Raw genomic sequence first — 11,574 nt, forward strand, 5'->3', positions numbered from 1 at the left:
CAATTTTTTTTGTGAGCTTATCTTTAGTGGGAGTGCTTGTTTTCCTTCTGAGAGAGTTCAGTGTGCCTTGGGTTGTAAAAATGTTGCTGTAAAGCAATTTTACGTTTGTTTCAGCTGAGTGTCCTCAGACCGTGAGACCTTTCGGATTTCGACACCAAGCTGTGTAAAGTTAGATCCCAGTCATGCTTGGGGTAGAGCTGTGGAGGCTCCATTTCCCATAGGAGATTGTTTCTTGCCCTCCTCACTCGCTCCTCCTTAGACCTCAGAAAGAGTCAGCCCGTCTTGTTGGTAGAAGCTCCTTCCACCAATGGGCGAGGCTTTCACTGGCATCTCGGCTCTAAAATCTGTCGCCTTAGTGCTGGGGTCAAGTCTTCTGCCCCGCCCTGGTCATTGGAACCACAGCCCTGGGGCCTCTTTCTGGGCTCAGCTCCATATTTTTAAGTTGGGGGTTATATTTTATCCTCAGTTCTATGTGTTATAGTAAGAGGAAGTTCCATCTTTGCACCAACGAGCAGTTGATGGAACCAAAATCTTTGGGAGGTGCCCTTCATTAGGCTTGTCTGTAAGGGCTGAGGCAGGGTGGGAAGAGCAGTAAGTGGGAGCTCTTTGATTAGCATCCCCAGGGGAGCTTTTTAAACGCCACATGGTCTACCTCCTCACCTACTTTTGCAGCCAGGGGATATCAGAATGGTGGTGGGTAGGGGGGTGATGGATATTTTGGAAAAAGATCTTCAGATGCTTCTCTTCTGCCGCCCCTGCCTCTCCTCAGCTCACCCAGCATCCCCACGGAGAGTCTCTATCTAGTCTCAGATCAGAGCCAGATTAATAAGGCAGCAGTGGTCATGATGTGCCACAGAGCTGGCCAACCTGAGTCTTCAGCATAGAGTCTCGTATCCCTGGACCAGATCTCTTTGTTGCCCAGGCCAAGATTCCTATAGCTAGGAAAATAATAGAGTGTGAAAATTGACAGCTCTCTCTTCATGGATCCAAAGCTTCTGAAATACCACCCATCTCTTTTTATAGATTGAGACATTTAGCACCCAAGAGCTGTATAGATTTCAGCTTATACAACTTGAGGCATATCATGGATTGTGGCAGTCACTTCACTGAATTTTCCGTGCTGCAGTCTGAAAGTGGATCATCTGGTGCATGTTCGTGTTTAAAATAGGAAAGTTAGCTGTTAAGAACAGGGTTTCAGAGATATGCTCTGCCATCTACTTAGAATACAGTCAAAAGATGCCAAAGGCAGGGGCCCCCAAAGACATAGATCAGGCAGCCGTCCTTCCTCATTTTAAAGAAGAGAACGCTGAGGTCCCAGATATTAAGTGGCTTTCATGTGTATGCAGAGCAAAATGGCTCTGGGTCCAGAAAACCTGTCCTGTAACTCCAGAACACTCTTCCAAGTAAACCATGTCTACTCAGAAAGCATCTCAGTGCCTACTAACTCATCTGAAGGGACAGTGCACTTTATGTTGTAAGCTATGGCCAAAAAGACCCTATCGTTATAATCTTCCTCCCTCCCTCCCTCCCTCCCTCCCTCCCTCCCTAACACCTGTGCCCATCTTCCTCTATTTTATATGTGGGATGCTGCCACAGCATGGCTTGACCAGTGGTGCTAGGTCCACACCTGGGATCTGAACCTGCAAACCCCAGGCTGCCAAAGCAGAGTGCAAGAACTTAACCACTACACCACCGGGCCGGCCCCCATTATAATATTTATAGTTGGTGAATTGATATCTCTTCCTCAGGTATTCATTATCAACTGGGTCTGGACTCTGGGGGGCAGAGAAAATGTGTAATTAAAATTTTAACCCAAGGCATGGATGAAAGAATTTAAAATAACAGTATGTTGACAGCTGACACTTAGGAAGCACTGACCTCCTTGCAGGCACCATGCTAAGTGCTTAACTTCTCTTAACTTGGTTATCCATATGAGCTGGTGACTTGTAGATGCTATTATTATACCCGTTTTACAGATAAGGAAACTGAGGGGCAAAGAAGTAACTTGGCCAAGATGACACAGCTCATAAATGGGAGCTAGGATCTAAACCCCAAGGGTCTGGCCCTGGGGTCTGTGCTCTTCATCACTGCCTAGTATGACCTCTCATAAATAAATCCAACATAAAAAATGAAAATCTGTTCTATGACCGTGGAATTAGTGGTATATGTAATAAATGTCCGGTGAATGGCATTTCTAGAAAATATCCTCCAGAAGTAATTTTAAATCAACTTTCCTTTAACGTTGAGGAGCTGGTTAGCAAATGTGAGAATGCAGTTGTTTCCTGCATTATGCATTATGTCTGACAATCTTCAATTGATGCTATTTTTCAAAAACTTAAAAAAAGTATACAACTTTTTTGATTATAAAAGTAATACATGTACGTTGAAGAAAATTTTATTTTGTTGGGTTTTTTTATATTTTTATTGTGCGTATATATAGACGTAATACATGAAAAAATGTGTATAATCTTGGGCATTGTAGAACAATACTAAAATCAATCCCCATGCACCTAGCATAGCTGAGGTTGGTTTCGTTTTTCTTTTTTAACCTAAATGTGATCACATCACATGTTATTCTTTAACTACGTTTTTGACTATCTTGTACTTTTGAGTTTTTTAACGGCTTTATTGAGATAAAATGGGTCTAAAGTGAAAAGTTCGTGTTATAGGGTACAGCTTGATAAGTTTTCGCATATGTACGCACCCTTGAAACCATCACCCCAAACAAGCTGATGAACATTGCCATCGAGCCGCAAAGTTTCCTTGCCCTGTTTCGTTCTGCCTGCCCCCCAGCCCTTGCTGACCCCACCCCACCCCCAGGTAACCACTGCTCTGCCTTCTGTCACTCTAGATTAGTTTTCGCTTTTTAGAATTTCATAAAAATGGAATCAGCATACATTCCTTTTTGTCTGACTTCTTTCGCTCAACATACTTATTTTCAGCTTTATCCACGTTGTTTCATGTATCAATAGTTCATTTTTATTGCTGAGCAATGCTCAATTGTATAGATATACCACAATTTGTTTACCCCCATTCACCTATTGAACTTTTGCGTTGTTTCCAGGTTTTTTGGCTGTTATAAATAAAGCTGCTGTGAACATTGTGCAGAAGTCCTTGGACATATATTTTCATTTCTCCTGGGTGAATAGAAAGGAGTGGAATGGCTCAGTCACATAATAGGGTTATGTCTCACTTCCTAAGAAACTGCCAAATTGTTTTCAAGGTGGGCTATATCTTTTAAGATTCCCACCAGCGGTGTATGAGAGTTATTTCACCTCGACATCCTCACCAACATTTGATATGGTCAGTCCTTTTAATTTTAATAGGTGTTAAGTGGTATCTCATTGTGGTTTTAATTTGCTTTTCCCTAATAATGACTGATAATTTCAGCATCTTTTCATGTGCTAATTTGCCACTTACATATCTTCTTTGGTAAAGTGTATTTTCAAATTTTCTTACCCATTTTTGTATTGAATTGTTTGATTTCTTACTATTGAGTTTTCAGAGTTCTTTATATTCAGAGTACAAATCCTTTATCAGAAATGTGACTTGCGAATATTTTCTCCCAGTCTTCAATCTCTTGATATATTCTTTCAAAGAGGAGAATTTCTTAATTTTGATAAAATAAAATTTATCAAATTTTTTTCCTTTATAGATTGATCTGTTTGATGTTGTAGCTAAGATATTTTTGCCTAACCCAAGGACACAAAGATTTCCTCCTGTGTTTTCTTCTAGAAGTTTTATAGTTTGAGAAGTGTATTATTTAGTTTCCAAATATTTAGGGATTTTTCAGATATCTTTGTTATTCTAATTTAACTCCACTGTGGTCAGAAACCATAGTTAGTATAAACTGAATCCTTTTAAATTTATTGAAACTTGTTTTATGCCCCAGACTATAGTCTATATTGATAAATATGCTCTTGAAAACAATGTAGATGCTGCTGTGTGGGTGGCGTAGTCTATAATTGTCAATTAGGTCAAGTTGGTTGGTAGCATTGTTCAGATAGTCTGTATCCTCACTTATTTTCTGTCTAGTGGCTCTGACTATTATCGAGAAAGGGATGTTGAAATCTCTCACTCTGTTTATAGATTTGTCCATTTCTCCTTGCAGTTTCATCATTCTTGTTTCCTGTATTTTGAGATTTTTATTAGGTGCATGAATGTTTAGTATTGTTGTGTCCTATTTATGAATTGAACATTGTATCATTATGAAATCCCCATCTTTATTCCTGGCTGTACGCTTTGTTCTGAATCTACTCTGTATCAGTATAGCCACTCTGGGTTTCTTTTGATTAGTGTTAGCTTGATACATCTTTTTCCATCCTTTGACTTTAACATGTTCGAGTATTTACATTTGAAGTGGGTTTCTTGTAGGCAGCATAGAGTGAGGTCTTGCTTTTTATCTAATTTGACGATCTCTGCTTTTTAATTGGTATATTTAGAATGGAGTTCAATGAACAGCAGCCTGTGGGCCAAATCTGGTGTGGAGCCTGTTTTTGTATGGCCAGTGAACTACATTTTTAAAGGATTATGTAAAAAAAAAAATTCAAAAAGAATCTGTGACGGAAATCATCTGTGCCCCAAAAAAGCCTAATGTATTTCCTATCTGATCCTTTGCAGAAAAAGTTTTCCAACTTCCGATTTAGACTATTTTTATTTAATGTGATGATTGATACGGTTGCGTTTAAGTCCATCATGTTGCTCTTTGTTTTCTCTGTGTCATCTGTTCTTTTTTCCCTTTTTCCTCTTTTTCTGCCTTCTTTTGGATGGAGTATTTTTATGTCTTTTGTCTCCTTCTAGTTTATTAGCTGTGACTCTCTGTTGTGTCATTTTAGCCGTTGCCTTAGGGTTTCTAGTACACACCTTTAATTTATCACAGCCTACTACTTCGTATAGAATAAGAACCCACAAGAGGGCACTCCATTTCTTCTCTTCTGTCCTTTGTGCTATTGTGGTCATGCATTTTACTTATGCACATGTTATACACCACCCAGAACATTGTTATTATTTTTGCGTTATTCAGTCAATTATCTTCTGAAATATTTTAAATTAAAAGTGAAGATGTTATAATTGCCTACGTAGTTACCGTTTCTGATGTTTGTCGTTCCTTTGTGTAGATCCAAATTTCTATCTGATACCATTTTTCTTCTGCTTGAAGGATTTCCTTTAGTGTATTGTATAGGGCAGAGCTGCTGTGATGGTTTTTTCCATTTTCAGCTTTATTGAGGTATATTTGGCAAATAAAAGTTATGTGTATTTAAGGGATATAACTCGATGTTTTGGTATATGTATACACTGTAAAATGATCACCACAGTCAAGCTAATTAACATACCCATCACCTCATGTAGTTATCATTTTCTTTCTTTTCTTCTCGTGGTGGTGAGAACACTTGAGATCTACCCTTTCAGTGAATTGCAAGTACGCAGTTCAATGTTGTTAACTGTAGCCACCGTGCTGTGTGCTAGATCTCTAGAATTTACTCGTCTTGCATAACTGAAACTTTGTATCCTTTGACTAACATCTGCCTCTGTCCCCCTCTCCCAGCCCCTGGCAACCACCATCCTGCTCTCTGCTACTATGAGTTTGACTTTTTTAGATTCCACGTATAAATGAGATAATGCAGTAGTTGTCTTTCTGTATGTAGCTTATTACACTTAGCGTAATGCCCTCCAGGGCCTTCCATGTTGTTGCAGATGATAAAATTTCCTTTTTTTTTTTTAAGGCTGAATAATATTCCACTGTGTGTGTGTATCCACTTGTGATGAATTCTTTCAGCTATGTGTCTCTGAAAACATCTTTATTTTGTCTCCATTTTTGGAAAGATATTTTGGTATAGAATTCTAGGTTGACAGGGTTTCCCCCTCCTAGTACTTTAAAGATGTTGCTCCGTTGTCTTACAGCTTGCATTATTTCTGACATGAAATCTTCTGTAATCCTTTTCTTTGTTCCTTTGTACATAATATTTCTTTTTTCTTTCAAGGTTTTCTCTTTATCACTGGTTTTCAGCAATACACTGGGGGTAGTCTATTTTGTGTTTTTTATGCTTGGAGTTCTTTGAGCCTCTCGGATCTGTGGGCTTATGGTTTCCATCAGATTCGGAAAATTTTTGGTTATTATTTCTTGAAATACTTTTTCTGTCTCCCCTCCCCTCCCCTCATTTGGGTGCTCTGATTACAAGTGGTCCCATTGTTTATTGACGTTCTCTCTCTCTCTCTCTTTTTTGTACTTTCCTCTCTCTGCATTTTATTTTGGATAATTTCTATTGTTATGTTTTTAAGTTCACTAGTCTTTTTCTCTGCCATTATATAATCTGCTATTAATACCCAACAGCCTATTTTCAACTCACATGTTGCAAGTTTTATCTCTAGAAGTTTGACTTGGGTCTTTTTTGTGGCTTGTTTGTCTCTATTTAACGTGTCTAATATTTCTTCTAGCATCTGGGGTGGAAGGCAGTCATAATAGCTGTCTTAGTTTCCGCTACTAATTCTATCATCTGTCATTTCTTGCTAAGCTCAGTTGATTGTTCTTTCCCCTCGTTATAAGTTGCTTTCCTGCTTCTTTGCGTACTTGGTAATTTTTTATTGGATGCCAGACATTGCAAATTTTACCTTGTTGAGTGCTGAGTACTTTTGTGTTCTTACAGATATTCTTGACATCTGTTCTGGGTTATAGTTAAGGTACGTGGAAAGAGTCTGGTCCTTTCTTGTCTTTCGTTTAAGCTTCATTGGATGGGATCAGAGCAGTGCTTAGGCCAAGGTTAATTCTTCCCGTTACAGAGAAAGACCCTTAGTATCTAATTGATGCCCTGTGGATGGGATTTGGGATTTTTTTCACTCTGGAAAAGAGAGTAAACAGGGAACAATTGGTAACAGGCGCTATTCTCAGCCCTGTCTGTGAGCCCCAAGCGCTATTCCTTTTAATCCTTTCAAGTGGTTCTTCCAGGGGCTTTCACTCATTTTTTGGTGAGCACTCAGCTGAAGGCTCAAGGGAGGCCCTCTCTGGGGTGGCCTGGTGGTCCAGGGGTTAAGTTCGCACATTCTACTTCTCAGTGGCCCGGGGTTCGGCAGTTCAGATCCCGGGTGCGGACATGGCACCACTTGGCAAAAGCCATGCTGTGGTAGGCGTCCCATGTATAAAGTAGAGGAAGACGGGCACGGATGTGAGCTCAGGGCCAGTCTTCCCCAGCAAAAAAGAGGAGGACTGGCAGTAGTTTGCTCAGGGCTAATCTTCCTCAAAAAAGAAAAAAAAAAGGGAGGCTCTCTAGAGAGATGTGGAGCTCTCCATCACTCTCCCTGCAAAGTCTAACTCTGCCAGCCTCTGCCTGTGTGCCCTCCTCTGTGCCACAACCCAGCCACTTTCTCAAGGTGGTGAGCTGGGGCAACTGTGGGGCCCGCTGCAGCTGCCCTCCCCCCTCAGGATTGGCTCTCTCTCCTCACCCAAATTCCAACATCTTGAGAGCCCTTTTTTTTCATATATTACATCCAATGTTTTTTGTTGTTTCAGGTAGGAAGGTAAATCTGGTCCTTCTTACTCCATCTTGTCTGGAAGCAGACGTGGTTTCAAGGGACTTTCAATTTCTATATGCTTTCCTGTGTCAGGGTGTTGAGCTAAGCATGGTTTCCACTAAGTGTATTTCACTCTCATAATTGTATTTGTTAAAGCTTCTCTATTATAAAGTAAATACGTAAAAATACACAAATGGCACACTGTGGAAAGACATTTGTAGCATGAAGCTTTTACCATATAAAGGATTCTTACAAATTGATGAGAAAAAGATAGAAATTATAACAGAAATATAAATGGCCAAAAAGTGTGTTTTTTAAATGATTTCCCCAACTAGTAATAAAAAAAAAAAAACCTTGTGAACATTATGATCTTGGATTGAAGACCATCATTCCTCTTTCTGTTTGGCAGTGTGGTAAGAATGGGAAGTGGACACTCCCATACCATGGTGGTGGGCATGTGTACTGGCTCTGTCTTTCTTGGCAACATTTTGCCAGCGTATATCTGGATGCATAAAAGTGAGCACATCTTAACCCATAATTTTACTTTCAGTAACTCACTCTGAAGAAATTAAGAAAATGGGCGCAGACTTATGTCTAAGATGTTTCATACGTGAGTGTTTATGATGGTAGAAATATTGAAAACCACGTAAATGGTCACAAAGAAGCATTGGTCAACAAATTTGATACATCTGGAATATGGTTTTTGTGTAGTCATAAAAAATAGCATGGTTGAAAATTAAGTGATACGGAAAGATTTTTATGACATGTAAAGTGAAAATATAGTTTACAAAACAGCATGTAGACATGGTCCCATCTTTGTTCAAAAGTTGATGCATAGAAAAAGATTATACTCTAAAATATGAATATTAATTATTTTTGAGTGGTGAATTTATGAATGTTATTTCCTTATTTTTATTTACTCATATTTTCAAGTTTTCTACCATATATATGTATTGCCTTTGTAACAAGAAGAGTAGGGTTGTTTTTAGTTATTTAAAATATTTGTTAAATGTTTCATTTTCATGCTATAGGCTGGGGGTTGGCAAACTTTTTCCATAAAGGGCCAGGTAGTAGATTCTGAAGGTCTGTGGGCCAAGTGGTCTTGTCACAATTGCTCCACCGCTGTTATAGGATGAAAGTAACCACAGCCGATGGGTCCAGCCTCATGGCTGAGTCGTTGGGTTCACGCACTCCACTTCAGTGGTCCAGGGTTTCGCTGGTTCAGGTCCTGGGTGTGGACATGGCACCGCTCATCAGGCCATGTTGAGGCGGCGTCCCACATACCACAGCCAGAAGGACCTACAACTAGAATATACAACTATGTACTCAGGGGCTTCGGGGAGAAGAAGAAGAAAAAAAAAGTGACCTTAGCCAATATGTAAATAAATGGATGTGCTGTGTTCCAACAAAACTCGATTTTCAAAGAGAGAGAGCTGGCAAGCCGGATTTGGTCTGTGGGATGTCCTTTGCTGACCACAGCTGTAGACACTTGGGGGTCTAGATTAACCACAGGCTAGCATCTCTGTTCTTAGGTATTTGCAGGCTCTTGTTCATTCCTTTTCTCTTCCAGTACACTTAGTAAAAGCCGTGAATCCACATGAACAGAATCCACCTTAGCAAGAAAATGTATTAGTCAAGTTTGTTTTGTCCCTCATTTTTAAGGGCATTATTCCATTGTTATTTTGACTTTTTCTTTCCTCAATAAAAAATGATCTTACTTGGCAGGCCTTAGAATCTTGAGACTTTAGTTACAGAAAAATTAAATGCTTAGAATGTTGCTTTCTAGTGCCTAAATACTCATTTCTTAATTATGAGTGAAATGGGTAACAAGGCCTATTTATTTTTCCAAGTAAAGCTTAAGGTGTCAAACAAATCTGTAGCCCTGAAAGGAGCAGATAAGTGGAGAGTCGGTAAAGGAGATACTGATAATCCCCAAACCTGCTGTAAGAAGTCATCTAAGACGTCCTTCCCAGTGAAAGTGTTATCCCAGAGTCTGCGAGCAAAAGTCACCCATGAGTTTTAGCTCTGTTTCTCTTTCTTGCCAGTGATGTCATGGATTTGGTGGTGCACCCCTTTACCACTCTTGATTCTGGGTCCTCTGTACACTGTAGATGTGACATGGGACAAGTTTGGGGCGGGGAAGGGTGTCCTGGGCCAGTCTGACCCAGGTGGTCTTGGAACCCATTAAGAGACACTGTTATAGAATCCACCAGGGGACATCCCCATGATTCAGACAGGTTCAGCTGAGCTTTCTGCTTCAGATGCTACTGCTTTTCCTACTTACGCTTCCTTGCTGGTCTCCACTGAGGAAGCACAACCAACCCAGATGTCCCTACCGGGCACTAACCGGTACTCTCTGACCTGCATAGCGCTCCAGCCATTGCTAGCCCTCCACGGAGCACCTGATGCTTCTGTGTATGCCCTTATGCACATCGCTCTCCATCACATAGGTTCAGCACCTGTAGACCTTGAAACATGCTGTCGTTCCAGATTCAAGGGACTGGACCCTCTGAAGGCACGCAGCCACCGAGACTTTGCTCAGTGCGTGCTCAGATGCCTGAGCCCCTGGAACCTGAGTGCCGATGTGACTGTGGTTTGATAAAGCAAGGGGTTATCTCTTTTGTCATATGTTAGAGATGGACTGCTCATTTCATAGCTGTGGATTTTCCCCCTTCTGTCTCCTCAGAAATTGCAGGTGCTCCGGTGTCTGAAATTTCTGGGCCTTTCTCCACAGACGATGTAGCCAGCAACTGTGTCCCTGCCCTGCCTTTGAATGAGCCCATTTTGTGGATTGTCTCCTATACTCTTATGAGCGTGTGCGGAATCATCCTTCTTATCTTAATCATCCTGCTGCTAGTTCCGTTCCGGTGTCGGCATGGCCCCCGCGATCCTGAGGTTGTCAATGATGAGTCCTCTCTCGTCCGGCATCGCTGGAAATGAAGAGCAAAGCCTGAACTCGGGCAACCTTGAACTCAACTATTAAGAGAAATAAATTTCAAGTGCAGTAAGCAGGGGTTCTAAGGCAAGGTTTCTTCCTATGTCCATTAGTCTTAAATCTCTGTTCTGCTCCCAGATGCCTTCGAGACTCACTGTATTTTGATTCTTGATTTTAAAGCTTCCTCCTTCTCTCCTACTTCCAAGAAAAATGATAATAAAAAACACCTCCTTCTAAACCAAAACAGAGTGAATTGGGCTGCAGCCTTTATGTGACTGATTATACCAAACTGTCTAGGTAGACCACCAAAAAAAAAAAAAGCAAGCCTTGGCTAGTTCTCTCCCTCCCATCTCTGGAGAAGTGAGTGCATATAGTTTATAACTCCTCTTAGCTAATGGGAAGCTTTTTCTATTTCACTTAAGAGTATTTTGCACTAAGCCTCAACCCAGGTCAGAGTGATACAAGACGGCTTGCAATATGATGGCAGGAGAAGCAGCCTGGGGCCTGATGATATAACCATCCTGCCCCCTTCTGAGTCGGAAACAGAGCAGCAGGCCCCTTTTCTGGGTCTCTGTGCTCTGATTGGGAGCTGAATCCTCAAGGAGAAGATCGTCACCCAGCAGCCTTCACCAGCCTCTTCTGAAGATGGAAGACCTTCCGTCCATCGTGATAGAGTAGGAAGGAAACCTACTCTTTTGTACTCACTGCTTTGCATAGTATTGTTGGTGTAAAAGTGAAAAACTACCTCTGTTGAGACTTTGCCTAGGGTCCTGTGCCTGGGTGGGAGTGCAGGCAGCCTGGTCCCAGCTGCTGACCTCACCTAAAAGAACCCTCATTCCAACAGGTGAGATGTAACAGGTGCTGAGCTCACATCAACCTGGAGAAGGTCTGTCACCAAGCTGGTCACTATCGCCATGCTTACTCTTACTTAAAATGAACAAACAGTGTTTTAATGAGAAACACAAATTCTTTTTCCTTAGCTTAGTTGTTCTCTTCCAACTCTCTGAAGGTAAGTTGATTATTACCCTTTGGGGAAATAGGGAAATGGCTAAATGCCCGTACTTCTGAGCACGTCGCGGGGAAGGAAGATCCAAGACCTGCAAAGGACGTGAAGGGAACACCCAATTCCTCCT

The 11,574-nt window shown here is 41.1% G+C and overlaps 1 protein-coding gene across 1 annotated transcript in view; it reads left to right on the top strand.

Annotated features, from left to right (window-relative positions):
- LOC124231323 (beta-secretase 2) overlaps nucleotides 1–10,689 on the top strand; it is an 81,847-nt gene extending 71,158 nt beyond the window's left edge. The window contains exon 9 of the mRNA XM_046648051.1: nucleotides 10,193–10,689. Coding sequence (XP_046504007.1) covers nucleotides 10,193–10,446 — 254 coding nt within the window. The 3' untranslated portion in view covers nucleotides 10,447–10,689. The remainder of the gene's footprint in view (nucleotides 1–10,192) is intronic.
- Nucleotides 10,690–11,574: the final 885 nt, after the last annotated feature.

The sequence above is a fragment of the Equus quagga genome, chromosome 21 (assembly GCF_021613505.1).
Source record: "Equus quagga isolate Etosha38 chromosome 21, UCLA_HA_Equagga_1.0, whole genome shotgun sequence".
Classification (NCBI taxonomy): Eukaryota; Metazoa; Chordata; class Mammalia; order Perissodactyla; family Equidae; genus Equus; species Equus quagga.